General features: G+C 42.5%; 1 protein-coding gene across 6 annotated transcripts in view; it reads left to right on the forward strand.

The window, feature by feature from the left end:
* The window catches only part of GABRA1 (gamma-aminobutyric acid type A receptor subunit alpha1), a 301,016-nt gene that overhangs the window by 79,316 nt on the left and 197,057 nt on the right, over positions 1–24,643 (forward strand). For 4 of the 6 annotated variants that reach the window (XM_073649526.1, XM_073649528.1, XM_073649524.1 and 1 more), the window contains exon 3: positions 22,091–22,200. In XM_073649526.1, coding sequence (XP_073505627.1) covers positions 22,091–22,200 — 110 coding nt within the window. Of the gene's footprint in view, positions 1–21,168; positions 21,226–22,090; positions 22,201–24,643 lie in introns of all 6 variants that reach the window. The other 2 variants (XM_073649525.1, XM_073649523.1) reach the window with 1 other exon arrangement.

A 24,643-nucleotide genomic window follows, 5' to 3' on the forward strand; every position in this document is an offset into this window, starting at 1 on the left:
GAGCCACGGAACCGGGTCGCCGCCACGAAGACTACAACCACCAGCATCCACCAAAAAGGGTCCGGCTCCGGGTGTCCCAAGGCCCAGGGGGTGCATCAGAACATTTTCATCACCTTTCACAATCACCAATGGGACAAGGCAGGGATGTCCTCTGTCCCCTCTCTTATACATCCTAGTGACGGAGCACCTGCTCTCATCAATTCGCCATAACCCCAATATTAGGTGGATTGAGGTGGGAGGCACCGAGTACAAGTGCTCTCTCTTTGCTGATGATGTCCTAGTATATATCACTCAATCACATATATCCATCCATGCTGTTATGGCTGAAATAGATCACTTTGTTACATGGTCAAATTTTAAAATCAATGCAGCGAAGTCTGAGGCCCTCAATGTCTCCCTCCCCAAATCCATATAGGATTCCATCCAGTCCAACTTTCCCTTTGCCTGGCCCTCACAGGGTATCAAATACTTAGGAATTCCTATTCATAGAGACCTCTCCCATCTATGTTATCTTCATTTTGGGCCCTTTATTGAACAACTCCATACAAACCACGGTTGGCAAGTTAGAACTGTAAGATTCACTACGTGAACCACTGGTGTTTTGTGGAAAAGCACATGTACACTGTGTTCCAAATTATTATGCAAAAAGTGTTTAGGAGTGATAAGGGAAGAATTTGTTTGTCAGTTAAACTCATTGATGGTGATGTGTGTCAGGGCTCTTTATATCACTGTAAGCAATTGCAGACACCTGTGCTAATTAGTTTGGCAGGTGTGTCCAATGAAAGGCAAGACTACTTAAGAAGGCTGTCTCACAATATTAAGCAGCCTACATTTTCTGCCAAAATGGGAAAGAAAAAGGATGTGTCGGCTGCTGAGAAGCAACAAATTGTGGAGTGTTTAGGTCAAGGCATGACTACAATCAACATTGTGCGATGATCAGGATGAAGTGTCTTGGCAATCAAGAAGTATGTAGCTGATTCACAGTACACACGTGTGCGTGCTGATAAGGGCAAATTGAGGACTCTTTCCTACAGGCAATTACGTCAGGTTAAAAGAGCAGCGGCAAAAAATCCTTGTCATAGCAGCAGACAAGTTTTTGAAGCTGCTGGTGCCTCCAACGTTCCCCGAACAACAAGATGCAGGGTCCTTCAGAGGTTTGCAGCTGTGCATACGCCATCCTGTCGACCTCCTCTATCAACTTCACACAAGCAGAAACGGCTCCAGTGGGCCAAACATTACATGAAGACTGATTTCAAAACTGTTTTGTTCACGGATGAGTGCCGTGCAGCGCTCGATGGTCCAGATGGATGGAGTGGAGGATGGCTGGTTGATGGACACCCCACGCAAACACGGCTACAGCGCCAACAAGGAGGAGGTGGAGTAATGTTTTGGGCTGGAATCATGGGGAGAGAGATTGTCGGCCCCTTTAGGATCCCTGAAGGCGCTAAAGATGAACTCCATAATGTATGTGGATTTTCTCAAACAGCACTTCTTGCCATGGTTCAAGAAGAAGAACCGTGTATTTCACAGCAAGATCATTTTTTTGCATGATAATGCACCATCTCATGCTGCACATAAAACATCTGCATCTCTGGCTGATATGGGCATAAAAGGGGACAAACTTATGGTGTGACCCCAATGCTCCCCTGACCTCTACCCCATTCAGAACCTCTGTAGCATCATCAAAAGGAGTGTCTATGATGGCGGGAGGCAGTTCACATCTAAGCAACAGCTCTGGGAGGGTATTCTGTCCTCATGCAAAACAATTGAAGCAGAAACCATCCAAAACCTGACAAATTCAATGGACGAGAGAGTTCAGAAGCTCCTTTCGAACAAGGGGTCCTATGTGAAAATGTAACATCACCTAGAATACAGTTTTGAGTTGAAAACTGTTTGATTTCAGTTTCTAATAACCTGCTAATGCTTATAATTTCAAAAATGAACATTTTTTTGGTCTTTATTAAAATGAAAAGGTTGATCGAAAAGTTTGGGGGATCTAAGAGTGTGGCAACCCAGTAGTCATGATTACTTCGAATTCTGACAATATGAGGGTCATGTTGCAGGTAGTGCAGCAAGAAGGCACTTATGTGTCTTGCGCATCTCGGAGCCCCAAAATTATTTTCCGGGCTAGATGCAGCTAAAAATTATTATTAATTTTAAATCTGGTGGAGCTTAGTATAGATGGCCTAAGAGGATCAGTGCTGCACACTGCTACAAAGCCCAAATCATTTTCCAGTCAAGATACAGATAAACATGATTAGTAATTTTCAATCTGGTGGAGCTTATTTTAGATGGCCTAATAGAATCAGTGCTGCACACTGCTACAAAGCCCAAATTATTTTCCAGCCAAGATACAGATAAACATGATTAGTAATTTGAAAGCTTAAACGGTTGGTAGGGTGATTTTAACCAATCATCAAGCTTTTACTCTCCCCAGGATGACACAGGGGTAGAAAAGTCGTTTCGGATCCATGATTTGTTCATCTTTATGAACGTGAGTCTGTCTACATTATCAGTGGAGAGCCGCGTGCGCTTATCTGTCAGCACACCACCAGCAGCGCTGAACACACGTTCAGACAGAACGCTGGCTGCGGGGCATGACAAGATCTCCAAGGCGTAAGTGGCTAGCTCCGGCCATTTATCCAGATTGGATGCCCGAAAAGAGCAAGGGTCCAGTGACACAGTCATGGCTTCAATGTTTACTTGGAGATACTCCTGTACCATCGTCTCTAGGCGTTGACTATGTGTCAGACTTCTTGTCTCCTGTGGCCTTGCAAAGGATGGGCTAAAAAAGTGGTGAAATGATTCCGCAAAATTGATGTTACCAGCAGATACTGTGGTTCTGTTATGGTTTGAGTGCTGAACACTCGACGGTCCCACGGTTGGCAAGTTGGAACTGTGAGATTCACTACGTGCACCACTGGTGTTTTGTGGAAAAGCACATGTAAGATTCTGCAACAGTCTCTGCTGATACTCCTGCATGCGTGCATCCCTTTCTATGTCAGGAATAATTTCTGCAAATTTACTTTTGTACCGGGGATCTAACAGTGTGGCAACCCAGTAGTCAGGATTATTTCTAATTCTCACAATTCGAGGGTCATGTTGCAGGTAGTGCAGCAAGAAGGCACTCATGTGTGTTGCGCATCCAGGAGCACCAAGTCCCTGTTGTGTTGGTGGCGAGGTAACAATCATGCTTCCTTCCTCTGTCCTCTCCCCCCAACCTCGCACAACAGAAATGTGATCAAGGTCTCCCTCATCTGATGAGTCTTCCATCAGTTCGTCCTCCACTTCTTCCTGGGCTCCTGCACCTTCCTCACTAGTTTGGCTGCTACCATGTGCCCTGGTAAAACCATCTCCCCCACCCTCACATGCCTGCCGCCTTGGTGCTGCCGACCGTCTGGACCTTGCAGATGTTAGCCCTTCCGCATACAACTCCTCCTCCTCTACTTCCTCCACCTCCTCTTGTGCCACCACCTGACTCCGAATTCTGTTTAACATGTGCTCCAGCATGTAAATCACCGGAATAGTCATGCTGATAATGGCATCGTCAGCACTAAACATCTTCGTCACCATTTCAAAACTGTGCAGAAGGGTGCATAGGTCCCTGATCTGAGACCACTCCTCCAGCGTGATTTGCCCCACCTCTGGATCTCGTTGGCCCAGGCTATACGTCAGAACGTATTGCACCAGGGCTTGTCGGTGCTGCCACAGTCGCTGCAACATGTGCAGAGTTGAATTCCACCGGGTAGGCACATCGCATTTTAGCCGGTGAAGTGGCAGGCCCAACGACTTCTGTAGAGATGTAAGTCGCTGAGCAGCAGGATGCGAACGGCGGAAGTGAGCACACAGCGACCATGCCCTCTGCAGAAGGCCATCTAGTCTGGGATAGTGGGCTAAAAATTGCTGGACAACCAGGTTCAACACGTGAGCCATACAAGGCATGTGTGTGACATTGCCCCGGCGAAGGGCCGCACCCAGGTTTGCAGCATTGTCGCACACGGCCTTCCCTGGTTTCAGGTCCAGTGGAGACAACTATTCATGAAATTGGTTCTCCAGAGCTGACCACAAATCCTCAGCTGTGTGACTCATATTTCCCAGACATTTCAAAGTAAAAACCGCCTGATGACGTTGAGCCCTACTGCCAGCATAGTAAGGAGGTGTGCAGGATCCCTTCTGCGCAGTTAGAAAGCTTGTGGCATGACCAGACAGGCTTTGGGTGCAGGTGGAAGACCGAGAGGAGGTTGAGGAGGCAGAAGCAGTGGAGGAACTTTGAGATAAAGAGGATTGACGCACAACTCGTGGGGACGGCAAGACTTGGACAGTAGCCCCTTGTCCTGCTGTCACCATAGTTACCCAGTGCCCAGTCAGTGACACATAACGCCGCTGTCCATGCCTACTCATCCAAGTGTCTGTGGTGAAATGCACCCTGTCACACACAGAGTTTCTCAAAGAAGCGGTGATGTTGTGTGTGACATGCTGGTGGAGCGCAGGCACACCTTTCTTTGAGAAGTAGTGCTGACTGGGCATCTGGTACTGGGGCACTGCGACGGACATAAGGTCTCGAAAATCCTCTGTGTCCACCAGGCGGAAAGGCAGCATTTCTGTAGCCAAGAGCTTGCAGATGGTGAAATTCAACCTCTTAGCTTTCTCATGGCTAGGAGGAAATGGTCTTTTACTTGTCCACATCTGAGGGACCGAGGGCTGGCTATTGTGCTTAGACGGGGTTGATAAGGGTGTCCCCGGCAAACTGCCGGTCTGTGAGGAATATGCAGGCGGACATGTTAGGTTGCCTTGATCCAAAGGTGGTGCTATCGATGTCGGACAGCGCTCAACACCAGCTGGTGTTACCACCTCCAAAGAAAATGATGACCTGCCAATCACGCTGGCTGTTGCGGGTAAAGAGGTGGCAGGTCTGCGCCCCAAAACAGGTGTGACTGCTGTCCCCCCAGTCACAGAGGATGAAGAGGCCGTGGATGCACAAGATATGGCAGACGGTGGTTGGCCCGGCCGGCTAGGCCACATTGTAGCACACTGAGCTTCCCACTGCAACTTATGCTTCATGTCCATGTGCCGGTTCATGCATGAAGTACTCAAACTATGTATTTTTTAGCCTCTACTTAGCTTTTGCTGACAAATGTTACAGATAAAACGAGTTGGGTCATCTTTATCGATCTGAAAAAATGCCCAGGCTATGCAAGGCTTAGCACCCATGCGACCTGAAGAGCCACCACGACTTGTGGTGAGAGGCAGAGTTGTGTTTGAGGATGCAGTTGTTGACGTGCTTCCAGTACTACGTCTCTGTCCAGGAAGGCGCAACCTGACCTCGTCGTCACTAGCATCGTCCTCCACCTCCTCTGCTGACCTCATCTCTTGGCTGACTGTGGGTTGACAGTAAGTGGGATCTCCAACCTCATCATCATCACCCTGTGCGTTATCACACCCGTCGTCCTCAGAGCCAACCTGTTCCTGCCCTGACAAAAAACTAAAGTTGTGGCTCCAATCAGGTATTTGAGTCTCATCATCGTCTTCCTCATTGTCTCCACCAACAGGAGTTACAGTTTGGGAATGAGGGTCTACATTATGGTCAGAACCTTCTGCGTCTGGTCCTGGATCCGACTCATAAAGATTCTGGGCATCAGTGCAGATCATTTCCTCGTCTGGATTCACAGAAATGCTGGAGTCGACCTCTGATTCCCAGGCTATAGTATGAGTAAACAGCTCTGCAGACTCAACCATCTGTTCTACCTCATACTCAGACAGGCAGCTGGAGATTTGGGAGCTGTGAGGAAGCAAGTGCGATTGGGGTGACACCTTTGAGGACTGGAGTATTTGTGATGTTGAAGTTGATGTGGAGGAGAGCCCACTTAAAGGAGCACTTGATATCCGTTGAAGCACCTGCTGTTTTTGTGCCTCATCTGGAATTTGTAGCGATTGGCGTGGCCGTAAGAAAGGGATCTTATCACATTGTCCGCTAAAAGAAGTAGACATTTTAGTTTGGCTGGAAGATGGTCTTTCTTCTGCAGATGTTACTGTTGCTTTAACACCTACCCCACAGACACAATCTTTTTTCCCCTTCCCAACATGCCTATTCCCCTTTCCACCAGCAGCAGGCCTTTTTCCACTCATTTTGGTGGTTAACTAATTCACAACTCTGGAGTTGTTTGCACAAAAAAACAATGGATGGGAACCGAGCAGAGCTGAGTGGCCAAACTGTGGTATTAGGCCAAAACTATTGGCTGGGTTAGATGCAGAAAAAAATTATATTCAATTTGCAACCTGATGGAGGTCAGTATAGATGGACTAATAGAACAAGTCCCACACACAGCTAGAAGCCCAAATATTTTTTCAGAGGTAGATGCAGAAAAATATTGTATTCAGTTTGCAACCTGATGGAGGTCAGTATAGATGGACTAATAGAACAAGTCCTACACACGGCTAGAAGCCCAAATATTTTTTCAGAGGTAGATGCAGAAAAAAATATATTCAGTTTGCAACCTGATGGAGGTCAGTATAGATGGACTAATAGAGAAAGTCCCACACACTGCTAGAAGGCCAAATATTTTTTCAGAGCTAGATGCAGACAAAAAATTATTTTGAATTTGCAACCTGATGGAGGTCAGTATAGATGGACTAATAGAGAAAGTCCCACACACTGCTAGAAGGCCAAATATTTTTTCAGAGCTAGATGCAGATAAAAATTATTTTTAATTTGCAACCTGATGGAGGTCAGTATAGATGGACTAAAAGAGAAAGTCCCACACACTGCTAGAAGGCCAAATATTTTTTCAGAGCTAGATGCAGAAAAAAATGATATTCAGTTTGCAACCTGATGGAGGTCAGTATAGATGGACTAATAGAACAAGTCCCACACACAGCTAGAAGCCCAAATATTTTTTCAGAGGTAGATGCAGAAAAAAATTATATTCAGTTTGCAACCTGATGGAGGTCAGTATAGATGGACTAATAGAACAAGTCCCACACACTGCTAGAAGGCCAAATATTTTTTCAGAGCTAGATGCAGATATAAATTATTTTTAATTTGCAACCTGATGGAGGTCAGTATAGATGGACTAATAGAGAAAGTTCCACACACTGCTAGAAGGCCAAATATTTTTTCAGAGCTAGATGCAGAAAAAAATTATATTCAGTTTGCAACCTGATGAAGGTCAGTATAGATGGACTAATAGAACAAGTTCCACACACAGCTAGAAGGCCAAATATTTTTTCAGAGGTAGATGCAGAAAAAAATTATATTCAGTTTGCAACCTGATGGAGGTCTGTATAGATGGATTAATAGAACAAGTCCCACACACAGCTAGAAGCCCAATATTTTTTCAGAGGTAGATGCAGAAAAAAAATATATTCAGTTTGCTACCTGATGGAGGTCAGTATAGATGGACTAATAGATAAAGTCCCACACACTGCTAGAAGGCCAAATATTTTTTCAGAGCTAGATGCAGACAAAAAATTATTTTTAATTTGCAACCTGATGGAGGTCAGTATAGATGGACTAATAGAGAAAGTCCCACACAATGCTAGAAGGCCAAATATTTTTCCAGAGCTAGATGCAGATATAAATTATTTTTAATTTGCAACCTGATGGAGGTCAGTATAGATGGACTATTAGAGAAAGTCCCACACACTGCTAGAAGGCCAAATATTTTTTCAGAGCTAGATGCAGAAAAAAAATATATTCAGTTTGCAACCTGTTGGAGGTCAGTATAGATGGACTAATAAAACAAGTCCCACACACAGCTAGAAGGCCAAATATTTTTTCAGAGGTAGATGCAGATAAAAATTATTTTTAATTTGCAGCCTGATAGAGGTCAGTATAGATGGACTAATAGAGAAAGTCCCACACACTGCTAGAAGGCCAAATATTTTTTCAGAGGTAGATGCAGACAAAAAATTATTTTGAATTTGCAACCTGATGGAGGTCAGTATAGATGGACTAATAGAGAAAGTCCCACACACTGCTAGAAGGCCAAATATTTTTTCAGAGCTAGATGCAGACAAAAAATTATTTTAAATTTCCAACCTGATGGAGGTCAGTATAGATGGACTAATAGAGAAAGTCCCACACACTGCTAGAAGGCCAAATATTTTTTCAGAGCTAGATGCAGATAAAAATTATTTTTAATTTGCAACCTGATGGAGGTCAGTATAGATGGACTAATAGAGAAAGTCCCACACACTGCTAGAAGGCCAAATATTTTTTCAGAGCTAGATGCAGAAAAAAATTATATTCAGTTTGCATCCTGATGGAGGTCAGTATAGATGGACTAATAGAACAAGTCCCACACACAGCTAGAAGCCCAAATATTTTTTCAGAGGTAGATGCAGATAAAAATTATTTTTAATTTGCAACCTGATGGAGGTCAGTATAGATGGACTAATAGAGAAAGTCCCACACACTGCTAGAAGGCCAAATATTTTTTCAGAGCTAGATGCAGACAAAAAATTATTTTGAATTTGCAGCGTGATGGAGGTCAGTATAGATGGACTAATAGAACAAGTCCCACACACTGCTAGAAGGCCAAATATTTTTTCAGAGCTAGATGCAGAAAAAAATTATATTCAGTTTGCAACCTGAAGAAGGTCAGTATAGATGGACTAATAGAACAAGTCCCACACACTGCTAGAAGCCCAAATATTTTTTCAGAGCTAGATGCAGAAAAAAATTATATTCAATTTTCAACCTGATGGAGGTCAGTATAGATGGACTAATAGAATGATGCTATGCCCAAAAGATTTTACTTCACTAGGTGCAGTAAAAAAATTGGTATTCTATACACAGGTGGTATATCTTGCAACACAGATAGGCTACTCCACTGACTAACACACTCTGCAATAGGCCAAAAAGGATTAGCTTTGCAAGATTCAGCCAAATGCTGTGAAAAAAACTTGCACAGCACTGGCACAGACCTGCCTGGCAAAAACTGATAGGAACTGATTTAACCTAGTCCTGAAAAGGACTGCAATTACAATTAGTCTTTACTCCCACAATCTATCTATTTAAGAGCACAGACCTGCCTGATAAAAGTCGTAGGAAATGCTGTAACCTAGTCCTTAAAAGGACTGCAATCACAACTATTCCCTACTCCCAAGCTATCTGTAGATTTGTGCGAAAATTGGCTTGAAATTAACAAGGTATAGCGCACACAGCAACAGCGGTGCCGTCTAACACGCAGCTGCAGCAGTGAGAAAATGGTGGCGACGGGGAAAATGGCTTGGTTTTATAGGGCAAGGACATGTGACATACACTGCCAATGACACATGCCCTTGCTTGTGTGAAAAAAAGCACTTCGCTCCATGTGTGCGCTGCTGATACCCTGACAGATTGCACCTCCCCACTGTAAATGCGGGAAAGAGAAAAAAAATGGAGATCTTCATTATTCCTGCAGAGATCCATCCCCTGCCCCTCCCCCCACCCCGCTGTACACTCAAACTGCGTATTAACATTAATTTTCATCATTACTGAGAATAAATCCAGTTATGATTTTGGTGCACGAACAATTATCGAACATAACCTCGCACAGCCGAATTTTTCTCAAATTGTTCGTGTTCGCCGAACGGCTCGAACACCGCCCAAAACAGCTCGAATTTGAGATTGGCGAACAGTTCGAGTCGAACAACGCTCATCTCTACTCAATACCAGCTGGTGTTACCACCTCCAAAGAAAATGATGACCTGCCAATCACGCTGGCTGTTGCGGGTAAAGAGGTGGCAGGTCTGCTTCCCAAAACAGGTGTGACTGCTGTCCCCCCAGTCACGGAGGATAAAGAGGCCGCAGATGCACAAGATGGGGCAGACGGCGGCTGGCCCGGCCGGCTAGGCCGCATTGTAGCACAGTGAGCTTCCCACTGCAACTTATGCTTCATGTCCATGTGCCGATTCATGCATGAAGTACTCAAACTATGTATTTTTTGGCCTCTACTTAGCTTTTGTTGACAAATGTTACAGATAACACGAACTGGGTCATCTTTATCGATCTGAAAAAATGCCCAGGCTATGCAAGGCTTAGCACCCATGCGACCTGAAGAGCCACCACGACTTGTGGTCAGAGGCAGAGTTGTGTTTGAGGATGCAGTTGTTGACATGCTTCCAGTACTACGTCTCTGTCCAGGAAGGCGCAACCTGACCTCGTCATCACTTGCATCCTCCTCCACCTCTTCTGCTGACCTCATCTCTTGGCTGACTGTGGGTTGACAGTAAGTGGGATCTCCAACCTCATCATCATCACCCTGTGTGTTATCACACCCGTCGTCCTCAGAGCCAACCTGTTCCTGCCCTGACAAAAACTAAAGTTGTCGCTCCAATCAGGTATTTGAGTCTCATCATCGTCTTCCTCATTGTCTCCACCAACAGGAGTTACAGTTTGGGAATGAGGGTCTACATTATGGTCAGAATCTTCTGCGTCTGGTCCTGGATCCGACTCATAAAGATTCTGGGCATCAGTTCAGTTCATTTCCTTGTCTGGATTCACAGAAGCGCTGGAGCCGACCTCTGATTCCCAGCCTATAGTAGGAGTAAACAGCTCTGCAGACTCAACCATCTGTTCTACCTCATACTCAGACGGGCAGCTGGAGATTTGGGAGCTGAGAGGAAGCAAGTGCGATTGGGGTGACACCTCTGAGGACTGGAGTATTTGTGATGTTGAAGTTGAGGTGGAGGAGAGCCCACTTAAAGGAGCACTTGATATCCGTTGAAGCACCTGCTGTTTTTGTGCCTCATCTGGAATTTGTAGCGATTGGCGTGGCCGTAAGAAAGGGATCTTATCACATTGTCCGCTAAAAGAAGTAGACATTTTAGTTTGGCTGGAAGATGGTCTTTCTTCTGCAGATGTTACTGTTGCTTTAGCACCTACCCCACAGACACAACCTTTTTTCCCCTTCCCAACATGCCTATTCCCCTTTCCACCAGCAGCAGGCCTTTTTCCACTCATTTTGGTGGTTAACTAATTCACAACTCTGGAGTTGTTTGCACAAAAAAACAATGGATGGGAACCGAGCAGAGCTGAGTGGCCAAACTGTGGTATTAGGCCAAAACTATTGGCTGGGTTAGATGCAGAAAAAAATTATATTCAATTTGCAACCTGATGGAGGTCAGTATAGATGGACTAATAAAACAAGTACCACACACAGCTAGAAGCCCAAATATTTTTTCAGAGGTAGATGCAGAAAAAAATTGTATTCAGTTTGCAACTTGATGGAGGTCAGTATAGATGGACTAATAGAACAAGTCCTACACACAGCTAGAAGCCCAAATATTTTTTCAGAGGTAGATGCAGAAAAAAAATATATTCAGCTTGCAACCTGATGGAGGTCAGTATAGATGGACTAATAGAGAAAGTCCCACACACTGCTAGAAGGCCAAATATTTTTTCAGAGCTAGATGCAGACAAAAAATTATTTTGAATTTGCAACCTGATGGAGGTCAGTATAGATGGACTAATAGAGAAAGTCCCACACACTGCTAAAAGGCCAAATATTTTTTCAGAGCTAGATGCAGACAAAAAATTATTTTTAATTTGCAACCTGATGGAGGTCAGTATAGATGGACTAATAGAGAAAATCCCACACACTGCTAGAAGGCCAAATATTTTTTCAGAGCTAGATGCAGATAAAAATTATTTTTAATTTGCAACCTGATGGAGGTCAGTATAGATGGACTAAAAGAGAAAGTCCCACACACTGCTAGAAGGCCAAATATTTTTTCAGAGCTAGATGCAGAAAAAAATGATATTCAGTTTGCAACCTGATGGAGGTCAGTATAGATGGACTAATAGAACAAGTCCCACACACAGCTAGAAGCCCAAATATTTTTTCAGAGGTAGATGCAGAAAAAAATTATATTCAGTTTGCAACCTGATGGAGGTCAGTATAGATGGACTAATAGAACAAGTCCCACACACACAGCCGAATTTTTCTCAAATTGTTCGTGTTCGCCGAACGGCTCGAACACCGCCCAAAACAGCTCGAATTTGAGATTGGCGAACAACGCTCATCTCTACTCAATACCAGCTGGTGTTACCACCTCCAAAGAAAATGATGACCTGCCAATCACGCTGGCTGTTGCGGGTAAAGAGGTGGCAGGTCTGCTTCCCAAAACAGGTGTGACTGCTGTCCCCCCAGTCACGGGGGAAAAAGAGGCCGCAGATGCACAAGATGGGGCAGACGGCGGCTGGCCCGGCCGGCTAGGCCGCATTGTAGCACAGTGAGCTTCCCACTGCAACTTATGCTTCATGTCCATGTGCCGATTCATGCATGAAGTACTCAAACTATGTATTTTTTGGCCTCTACTTAGCTTTTGTTGACAAATGTTACAGATAACACGAACTGGGTCATCTTTATCGATCTGAAAAAATGCCCAGGCTATGCAAGGCTTAGCACCCATGCGACCTGAAGAGCCACCACGACTTGTGGTCAGAGGCAGAGTTGTGTTTGAGGATGCAGTTGTTGACATGCTTCCAGTACTACGTCTCTGTCCAGGAAGGCGCAACCTGACCTCGTCATCACTAGCATCCTCCTCCACCTCTTCTGCTGACCTCATCTCTTGGCTGACTGTGGGTTGACAGTAAGTGGGATCTCCAACCTCATCATCATCACCCTGTGTGTTATCACACCCGTCGTCCTCAGAGCCAACCTGTTCCTGCCCTGACAAAAACTAAAGTTGTCGCTCCAATCAGGTATTTGAGTCTCATCATCGTCTTCCTCATTGTCTCCACCAACAGGAGTTACAGTTTGGGAATGAGGGTCTACATTATGGTCAGAATCTTCTGCGTCTGGTCCTGGATCCGACTCATAAAGATTCTGGGCATCAGTTCAGTTCATTTCCTTGTCTGGAGTCACAGAAGCGCTGGAGCCGACCTCTGATTTCCAGACTATAGTAGGAGTAAACAGCTCTGCAGACTCAACCATCTGTTCTACCTCATACTCAGACGGGCAGCTGGAGATTTGGGAGCTGAGAGGAAGCAAGTGCGATTGGGGTGACACCTCTGAGGACTGGAGTATTTGTGATGTTGAAGTTTAGGTGGAGGAGAGCCCACTTAAAGGAGCACTTGATATCCGTTGAAGCACCTGCTGTTTTTGTGCCTCATCTGGAATTTGTAGCGATTGGTGTTGCCGTAAGAAAGGGATCTTATCACATTGTCCGCTAAAAGAAGTAGACATTTTAGTTTTGCTGGAAGATGGTCTTTCTTCTGCAGATGTTACTGTTGCTTTAACACCTACTCCACGGACACAACCTTTTTTCCCCTTCCCAACACGCCTATTCACCTTTCCACCAGCAGCAGGCCTTTTTCCACTCATTTTGGTGGTTAACTAATTCACAACTCTGGAGTTGTTTGCACAAAAAAACAATGGATGGGAACCGAGCAGAGCTGAGTGGCCAAACTGTGGTATTAGGCCAAAACTATTGTCTGGGTTAGATGCAGAAAAAAATTATATTCAGTTTGCAACCTGATGGAGGTCAGTATAGATGGACTAATAGAACAAGTCCCACACACAGCTAGAAGGCCAAATATTTTATCAGAGCTAGATGCAGAAAAAAAATATTTTCAATTTGCAACCTGATGGAGGTCAGTATAGATGGACTAATAGAACAAGTCCCACACACTGCTAGAAGGACAATATTTTTTCAGAGCTAGATGGAGAAAAAAATTATATTCAATTTGCAACCTGATGGAGGTCAGTATAGATGGACTAATAGAACAAGTCCCACACACTGCTAGAAGGCCAAATATTTTTTCAGAGCTAGATGCAGAAAAAAATTATATTCAATTTGCAACCTGATGGAGGTCAGTATAGATGGACTTATAGAACAAGTCCCACACACTGCTAGAAGGCCAAATATTATTTCAGAGCTAGATGCAGAAAAAAATTATATTCAATTTGCAGCGTGATGGAGGTCAGTATAGATGGACTAATAGAACAAGTCCCACACACAGCTTGAAGCCCAAATATTTTTTCAGAGGTAGATGCAGAAAAAAATTATATTCAGTTTGCAACCTGATAGAGGTCAGTATAGATGGACTAATAGAACAAGTCCCACACACAGCTAGAAGGCCAAATATTTTTTCAGAGCTAAATGCAGAAAATAATTATATTAAATTTGCAACTTTATGGAGGTCAGTATAGATGGACTAATAGAACAAGTCCCACACACTGCTAGAAGCCCAAATATATTTTCAGAGGTAGATGCAGAAAAAAATTATATTCAGTTTTCAACCTGATGGAGGTCAGTATAGATGGACTAATAGAACAAGTCCCACACACTGCTTGAAGGCCAAATATTTTTTCAGAGCTAGATGGAGAAAAATATTATATTCAATTTTCAACCTGATGGAGGTCAGTATACATGGACTAATAGAACAAGTCCCACACACAGCTAGAAGCCCAAATATTTTTTCAGAGCTAAATGCAGAAAAAAATTATATTCAATTTGCAACGTGATGGAGGTCAGTATAGATGGACTAATAGAACAAGTCCCACACACTGCTAGAAGGCCAAATATTTTTTCTGAGCTAGATGCAGAAAAAAGTAATATTCAGTTTGCAACCTAATGGAGGTCAGTATAGATGGACTAATAGAACAAGTCCCACACACTGCTAGAAGGCCAAATATTTTTTCAGAGCTAGATGCAGATAAAAATTATTTTGAATTTGCAACCTGATGCAGGTCAGTATAGATGGACTAATAGAACAAGTCCCACACACTGCTAGAAGGCCAAATATTTTTTCTGAGCTAGATGCAGAAAAAAATAATGTTCAATTTGCAACCTAATGGAGGTCAGTATAGATGGACTAATAGAACAAGTCCCACACACTGCTAGAAGGCCAAATATTTTTTCAGAGCTAGATGCAGATAAAAATTATTTTGAATTTGCAACCTCTATGGAGGTCAGTATAGATGGACTAATAGAACAAGTCCCACACACTGCTAGAAGGCCAAATATTTTTTCATAGCTAAATGCAGAAAAAAATTATATTAAATTTGCAACTTTATGGAGGTCAGTATAGATGGACTAATAGAACAAGTCCCACACACTGCTGGAAGCCCAAATATATTTTCAGAGGTAGATGCAGAAAAAAATTATATTCAATTTGCAACCTGATGGAGGTCAGTATAGATGGACTTATAGAACAAGTCCCACACACTGCTAGAAGGCCAAATATTATTTCAGAGCTAGATGCAGAAAAAAATTATATTCAATTTGCAGCGTGATGGAGGTCAGTATAGATGGACTAATAGAACAAGTCCCACACACAGCTTGAAGCCCAAATATTTTTTCAGAGGTAGGTGCAGAAAAAAATTATATTCAGTTTGCAACCTGATAGAGGTCAGTATAGATGGACTAATAGAACAAGTCCCACACACAGCTAGAAGGCCAAATATTTTTTCAGAGCTAAATGCAGAAAAAAATTATATTAAATTTGCAACTTTATGGAGGTCAGTATAGATGGACTAATAGAACAAGTCCCACACACTGCTAGAAGCCCAAATATATTTTCAGAGGTAGATGCAGAAAAAAATTATATTCAGTTTTCAACCTGATGGAGGTCAGTATAGATGGACTAATAGAACAAGTCCCACACACTGCTTGAAGGCCAAATATTTTTTCAGAGCTAGATGCAGAAAAATATTATATTCAATTTTCAACCTGATGGAGGTCAGTATAGATGGACTAATAGAACAAGTCCCACACACAGCTAGAAGCCCAAATATTTTTTCAGAGCTAAATGCAGAAAAAAATTATATTCAATTTGCAACGTGATGGAGGTCAGTATAGATGGACTAGTAGAACAAGTCCCACACACTGCTAGAAGGCCAAATATTTTTTCTGAGCTAGATGCAGAAAAAAATAATATTAAATTTGCAACCTAATGGAGGTCAGTATAGATGGACTAATAGAACAAGTCCCACACACTGCTAGAAGGCCAAATATTTTTTCAGAGCTAGATGCAGATAAAAATTATTTTGAATTTGCAACCTGATGGAGGTCAGTATAGATGGACTAATAGAACAAGTCCCACACACTGCTAGAAGGCCAAATATTTTTTCTGAGCTAGATGCAGAAAAAAATAATATTCAATTTGCAACCTAATGGAGGTCAGTATAGATGGACTAATAGAACAAGTCCCACACACTGCTAGAAGGCCAAATATTTTTTCAGAGCTAGATGCAGATAAAAATTATTTTGAATTTGCAACCTGATGGAGGTCAGTATAGATGGACTAATAGATCAAGTCCCACACACTGCTAGAAGGCCAAATATTTTTTCAGAGCTAGATGCAGAAAAAAATTATATTCAGTTTGCAACCTGATGGAGGTCAGTATAGATGGACTAATAGAACAAGCCCCACACACTGCTAGAAGCCCAAATATTTTTTCAGAGGTAGATGCAGAAAAAAATTATATTCAGTTTTCAACCTGATGGAGGTCAGTATAGATGGACTAATAGAACAAGTCCCACACACTGCTAGAAGGCCAATATTTTTTCAGAGGTAGATGCAGAAAAAAATTATATTCAATTTGCAACCTGATGGAGGTCAGTATAGTTGGACTAATAGAACAAGTCCCACACACTGCTAGAAGGCCAAATATTTTTTCAGAGCTAGATGCAGAAAAAAATTATATTCAGTTTGCAACCTGATGGAGGTCAGTATAGATGGACTAATAGAACAAGTCCCACACACTGGTAGAAGGCCAAATATTTTTTCAGAGCTAGATGCAGAAAAAAATAATATTCAATTTGCAACCTGATGGAGGTCAGTATAGATGGACTAATAGCTCAAGTTCCACACACTGCTAGGAGGCCAAATATTTTTTCAGAGCTAGATGCAGAAAAAAATTATATTCAGTTTGCAACCTGATGGAGGTCAGTATAGATGGACTAATAGAACAAGTCCTACACACTGCTAGAAGGCCAAATATTTTTTCAGAGCTAGATGCAGAAAAAAATTATATTCAATTTGCAACCTGATGGAGGTCAGTATAGATGGACTAATAGATCAAGATCCACACACTGCTAGAAGGCCAAATATTTTTTCAGAGCTAGATGCAGAAAAAAATTATATTCAGTTTGCAACCTGATGGAGGTCAGTATAGATGGACTAATAGAACAAGTCCCACACACTGCTAGAAGGCCAAATATTTTTTCAAAGCTAGATGCAGAAAAAAATTATATTCAATTTGCAACTTGATGGAGGTCAGTATAGATGGATTAATAGAACAAGTCCCACACACTGCTAGAAGCCCAGATATTTTTTCAGAGATAGATGCCGAAAAAAATTATATTTAATTTGCAACGTGATGGAGGTCAGTATAGATGGACTAATAGAACAAGTCCCACACACTGCTAGAAGGCCAAATATTTTTTCAGAGCTAGATGCAGAAAAAAATTATATTCAATTTGCAACCTGATGGAGGTCAGTATAGATGGACTAATAGAACAAGTTCCACACACTGCTAGAAGGCCAAATATTTTTTCAGAGCTAGATGCAGATAAAAATTATTTTGAATTTGCAACCTGATGGAGGTCAGTATAGATGGACTTATAGAACAAGTCCCACACACTGCTAGAAGGCCAAATATTTTTTCAGAGCTAGATGCAGAAAAAAATTATATTCAATTTGCAACGTGATGGAGGTCAGTATAGATGGACTAATAGAACAAGTCCCACACACAGCTTGAAGCCCAATTATTTTTTCAGAGGTAGATGCAGAAAAAAATTATATTCAGTTTTCAACCTGATAGAGGTCAGTATAGATGGACTAATAGAACAAGTCCCACACACAGCTTGAAGCCCAAATATTTTTTCAGAGGTAGATGCAGAAAAAAATTATATTCAGTTTGCAACCTGATGGAGGTCAGTATAGATGGACTAATAGAACAAGTCCCACACACTGCTAGAAGGCCAAATATTTTTTCAGAGCTAGATGCCGAAAAAAATTATATTCAATTTGCAACCTGATGGAGGTCAGTATAGATGGACTAATAGATCAAGTTCCACACACTGCTAGAAGGCCAAATATTTTTTCAGAGCTAGATGCAGAAAAAAATTATATTCAGTTTGCAACCTGATGGAGGTCAGTATAGATGGACTAATAGAACAAGTCCCACACACTGCTAGAAGCCCAATATTTTTTCAGAGGTAGATGCATAAAAAAATTATATTCAGTTTGCAACCTGATGGAAGTCAGTATAGATGGACTAATAGAACAAGTCCCACACACTGCTAGAAGGCCAAATATTTTTTCAGAGCTAAATGCAGAAAAATATTATATTCAATTTGCAACCTGATGGAGGTCAGTATAGATGGACTAATAGAACAAGTCCCACACACTGCTAGAAGCCCAAATATTTTTTCAGAGCTAGATGCAGAAAAAAATTATATTCAATTTGCAGCTTGATGGAGGTCAGTATAGATGGATTAATAGAACAAGTCCCACACACTGCTAGAAGCCCAGATATTTTTTCAGAGATAGATGCCGAAAAAAATTATATTCAATTTGCAACATGATGGAGGTCAGTATAGATGGACTAATAGAACAAGTCCCACACACTGCTAGAAGGCCAAATATTTTTTCAGAGCTAGATGCAGATAAAAATTATTTTGAATTTGCAACCTGATGGAGGTCAGTATAGATGGACTTATAGAACAAGTCCCACACACTGCTAGAAGGCCAAATATTTTTTCAGAGCTAGATGCAGAAAAAAATTATATTCAATTTGCAACGTGATGGAGGTCAGTATAGATGGACTAATAGAATAAGTCCCACACACAGCTTGAAGCCCAAATATTTTTTCAGAGGTAGATGCAGAAAAAAATTATATTCAGTTTGCAACCTGATAGAGGTCAGTATAGATGGACTAATAGAACAAGTCCCACACACAGCTAGATGGCCAAATATTTTTTCAGAGCTAAATGCAGAAAAAAATTATATTCAATTTGCAACCTGATGGAGGTCAGTATAGATGGACTAATAGAACAAGTCCCACATACAGCTAGAAGCCCAAATATTTTTTCAGAGCTAAATGCAGAAAAAAATTATATTCAGTTTGCAACGTGATGGAGGTCAGTATAGATGGACTAATAGAACAAGTCCCACACACTGCTAGAAGGCCAAATATTTTTTCTGAGCTAAATGCAGAAAAAAATAATATTCAATTTGCAAAGTGATGGAGGTCAGTATAGATGGACTAATAGAACAAGTCCCACACCCTGCTAGAAGGCCAAATATTTTTTCAGAACTAGATGCAGAAAAATATTATATTCAATTTGCAACCTGATGGAGGTCAGTATAGATGGACTAATAGAACAAGTCCCACACACTGCTAGAAGGCCAAATATTTTTTCACAGCTAGATGCAGAAAAATATTATATTCAATTTGCAACCTGATGGAGGTCAGTATAGATGGACTAATAGAACAAGTCCCACACACTGCTACAAGCCCAAATATTTTTTCAGAGCTAGATGCAGAAAAAAATTATATTCAATTTGCAACTTGATGGAGGTCAGTATAGATGGACTAATAGAACAAGTCCCACACACTGCTAGAAGCCCAGATATTTTTTCAGAGATAGATGCTGAAAAAAATTATATTCAATTTGCAACGTGATGGAGGTCAGTATAGATGGACTAATAGAACAAGTCCCACACACTGCTAGAAGGCCAAATATTTTTTCAGAGCTAGATGCAGAAAAAAATTATATTCAATTTGCAACCTGATGGAGGTCAGTATAGATGGACTAATAGAACAAGTTCCACACACTGCTAGAAGGCCAAATATTTTTTCAGAGCTAGATGCAGAAAAAAATTATATTCAATTTGCAACGTGATGGAGGTCAGTATAGATGGACTAATAGAACAAGTCCCACACACAGCTTGAAGCCCAAATATTTTTTCAGAGGTAGATGCAGAAAAAATTATATTCAGTTTGCAACCTGATAGAGGTCAGTATAGATGGACTAATAGAACAAGTCCCACACACAGCTAGAAGGCCAAATATTTTTTCAGAGCTAGATGCAGAAAAAAATTATATTCAATTTGCAACCTTATGGAGGTCAGTATAGATGGACTAATAGAATGATGCTATGCCCAAAAGGTTTTACTTCACTAGGTGCAGTAAAAAAATTGGTATTCTATACACAGGTGGTGTAGCTTGCCACACAGATAGGCTACTCCACTGACTAACACACTCTGCAATAGGCCAAAAAGGATTAGCTTTGCTAGATTTAGCCAAATGCTGTGAAAAAATCTTGCACTGGCACAGACCTGCCAGGCAAAAACTGATAGGAGCTGATGTAACTTAGTCCTGAAAAGGACTGCAATTACAATTAGTCTTTACTCCCACAACCTATCTATTTAAGAGCACAGACCTGCCTGATAAAAGTCGTAGGAAATGCTGTAACCTAGTCCTTAAAAGGACTGCAATCACAACTATTCCCTACTCCCAAGCTATCTGTAGATTTGTGCGAAAATTGGCTTGAAATTAACAAGGTATAGCGCACACAGCAACAGCGGTGCCGTCTAACACGCAGCTGCAGCAGTGAGAAAATGGTGGCGACGGGGAAAATGGCTGGGTCTTATAGGGCAAGGACATGTGACATACACTGCCAATGACACATGCCCTTGCTTGTGTGAAAAAAAGCACTTCGCTCCGTGTGTGCGCTGCTGATAGGCTGACAGATTGCACCTCCCCACTGTAAATGCGGGAAAGAGAAAAAAAAAATGGAGATCTTCATTATTCCTGCAGAGATTCATCCCCTGCCCCTCCCCCCGCCCCGCTGTATACTCAAACTGCGTATTAACATTAATTTTCATCATTACTGAGAAAAAATCCAGGTATGATTTTGGTGCACGAACAGTTATCGAACATAACCTCGAACAGCCGAATTTTTTTCAAATCGTTCGTGTTCGCCCAACGGCTCGAACACCGCCCAAAACAGCTCGAATTTGAGATTGGCGAACAGTTCGAGTCGAACAACGCTCATCTCTAGTGCTAACCACTGAGCCACTGTGTTGCCCATGTGTAAAGCTGTCATCAGAGTAAAAAAGGGGTACTTTGATGAATCTATGGTTTATCACATGTTCTGATTTGTTTCACGCGTATTTCTTTACTCTTTGTTTCCATATGTGGCTCTTTGTGGATTTACTGCCTTCAGTCTGAAACTACAAAGTGCACAATCCATTAAGAACAAAGAAAACCTTTGCATGAACAGGTGTGTCCAAACTTTTGTCCAGTAGTGTATATTATATAGTTATATAGGGAAAAGGGGTCTTTTTCCAAAAACAACACAATCATCATTGATAGACTGTGTTTATTTTTACAGCTTAACTTCATTCAACTGAATGAAAATGCCTAAAATTTCTAAAATGCCAAATACAGTCTGCAGTTAACAATGGTAGAGTTTCTGGAAAAAGACATTTTTTGTATAACAGAGACAACGTATATATTTTATTGTACCATTCAGCAAAATATGCTAGTAATACAGACAATATAATGGTGTAATATATGGTTAGATGATATTATTTTTGCTACAAGTTAGCAATTTTCTGCCTTTTTACATTGAGCACAATTCAATGCATATAATAAGGTGGAAAATGTGACAGTATGTTACAGCCAAAGATGTCAACATAATATACAGTATGTGAAAAGTATAGTGTTAATAAGCTCTCCAACTGGCGGTCGGTGAAAAATAAATGAATCTAAGTAGTATGGGCTCTCAGTAATTGTCACCCTCTCGTGCTCTGTATGAATCATGTATACTGTCCAGAAGGAATGCCCATATGATCCTGCCATGCTGCCCGAATACGCCTTATTTGGCCTAGCAGTGACATCCTTTCCATGTGATTCCCAGTATTAAGGATTGAGTGATACATTGATTAAAAATAGGAAAAAGCTGAGTGAGTTGGGGCCAATCTTTAGCTGTAATTGCTTTGGAATGACAATCTGGCTGAATAGAAGAGATTTTGTGGCTCTGAATCAGCATAAGTACGGATAAGTAGATTTTAGAATTACTGATGGCAGGATTGTATTCATCTCAATGCTTAATAATATATTTTTTCAATGTCCTGTAATTTCAGTTGCGGACAAAGCACACAGGATGAGATTAGAGACAATACCACAGTGTTCACGAGGATCCTTGATCGTCTGCTAGATGGCTATGATAACCGCTTAAGACCAGGACTGGGAGGTTGGTAATTATTATTAACTCTGCAATTGTCTATAACCACATCACGTCCTGAATTCAAGACACAGAATGCTAAATATATATGTATACATATACAGTATGCTCATCTGTATGCCAAAATTTACTTTATGCCAATACAATAGCATAGGAGTTTGATCAAACATGGGAGATTTTCTGAAGACATTTCTATGACTTTCCTCTTCATCTGAACCGTATCTACAGAAAAGTTCAATGTCAAGCAGGTAAATGTTTTTTGGAGCTGGAATCACACATGCATTTTTGATGCAGTTTAATAAACCAAAACCAAGATGTATAAAATAGTACGGAAGAGTGTATTTTTGAACTATAATATAATATAACTTAATATAAGATGCACCCTAGGTTTAGATAGAAGAAAATAGGAAAGACTATTTTCTACTAATGAAAAGTTTCCTGGTGATGTAAAGAAGTAGATGAGGCTGACGCGCCCCCTGGGCCGTGGGGTACTCGGCAGCCGGGCCTCTGGCTGCTGGGGAATATCACGGTAGCTGGCCCGGTCCGTGACCCAGGGCGGTCAGTAAAAGGGGGAATAGTTTATAGGGGATTTGGGAAAGTGTTCGTGACGCCACCTGTGGAATGCAGCTAAGGGGTGCCGCTGCTGTGGAGCAGTCCTCTGGAGCTGGTGTTACGGCAGCAGGGATGGCGTGGCTTTCCACAGGTAGAGCTAGCTCCAGGGCAGCGTGGGGTGTAATGGATGGTGGTGCAGGGGAGATGGGACCCAGTCGGGTCAGAGGAAGAACAGACACACACACCGGGGCTAGTTTCAGTACCTTTACTGCAGTTGGTAGTCAGGTACGGTCCGGGGCACTTGTAGGTGGTGTGCACATCTGGTCTTGCTCCCCAGTGAGCTGGTGTAAGGCCTCCTTTCTGTATCTTCCTGTCTCTCTACCTGGAGTTTCTGACCTGCCTGGAACAGGGTCTAGCTCCCTTGATGCTTCTCTCACCAGTCTTGCTTGGCGGCGAGGGCTTTCCCACTGGTTACCACGATACCTGGACACTGGGGCCTTTGTGGTACCTAGTTCTCTGAGTGTGCGCTATTCACGGGTGGACTGAGGGATATAAAATCCTCCTCAGTATGCCATATTCCCTACTGGGCATAGAGATCCCAATAGGCTCGAGCCCGGTGCCCGGCTTGCAACAGGGACGAACCCTCTGTGGTTCCTCTGTCCCTCATGGCTCTTCTCTTCCTTCTTGCCTTCTAGCTAGTGTTGAGCCACCCCCGTAGTGTTCGAGTTCGGTTCGGTTCGTCGAACACCCGTGTGTTCGCCGAACTGTTCGTCGAACTGTTCGTCGAACACCTTCGAACACCGTTAAAACCAATGGCAGGCAAACAAAAACACATAGAAACACATAGAAAACACCTTCAAAGGTGTCCAAAAGCTGACAAACTGCTCAGAAGACACAACTAACACATGGAAAAGTGACAAGTACATATAGTCATGCGAAAAGAAAAGAGGTGGAGGAGTAAAAGGAGGGGGAGACACAGATATCGGCATGTCATGCCCTTCTAAAATCCAAAAAGTGAGAAGCCGAGACGGCCAGTCCGCTCCTGCCCGTGCCACCTCCGTGTCGCCGGGTTTGTGCCAGAGCCGCGGTGAACCCTGACGGCCAGCCCCCCTCTCCCAATACTGGTGCCTGTCCGCTGGTGGGTCGAGAGAGCCCCCCTGTGGTGGAGGCAGCTCTAAGCTTTTTAATTTAAATTGTCCCTCTAATTTGAATGAATACACTTTAAATCCATTTACAAGGATCTATTGGAGGGCAAGTCTCATGCCAGCAGCCGCGTAATTCCAGCTCCAGTAGCGTCCACTAAAGCTGCTGCAGTTAAAAAGCTTTTATAAGGATCGAGCTCGGCTGTCCACCGCAAGGCATCCTAGTGCCAGTCCCAGCCCCTATGCCTTGGGGTGCCTCCTGATGCTCTTCACTAAGTATCCCGTGGTCCCGAAGCATTTCCTTTGAAAAAATTAAGTGTCCAAACTACAGGTGGTGTAGCTTGCTTAACAGCCGGGATAATCCGCTGACTAGCAGACACTGCTACTAGGCACAAAGTATTTCCTGGGCTAGATGCAGTTAAAAATTTGTAAGTAGATACTCTCGTTGGATGCTGAGAAAGCATTCCATAGAGTCTCCTGGCACGCCATATATGATTCTCTTAAAAAGCTTGGGGTAGGGGTCTAGGGGACCCTTTTATAGCCAAAATCACGGCCCTGTATCACAATACGTCACCTAGGCTGAAGATAAATGGAACTGTAGCACCGAGGGCTCGGTTGCTACAGACGTATTGCACCTCACCCAGAGGTGTGATATCTCACTCTCAGATAAGGATGGAGTGTGGATCAGGACCCGACACCTGCATGCATTACACCACATTGCCGTGGGGCAGGGCGACCAATATGCCCCTGAGATGGGC

Source organism: Phyllobates terribilis, unplaced genomic scaffold, assembly GCF_046119375.1.
Source record: "Phyllobates terribilis strain yellow unplaced genomic scaffold, ASM4611937v1 Scaffold_10__3_contigs__length_209671492, whole genome shotgun sequence".
Lineage (NCBI taxonomy): Eukaryota > Metazoa > Chordata > Amphibia > Anura > Dendrobatidae > Phyllobates > Phyllobates terribilis.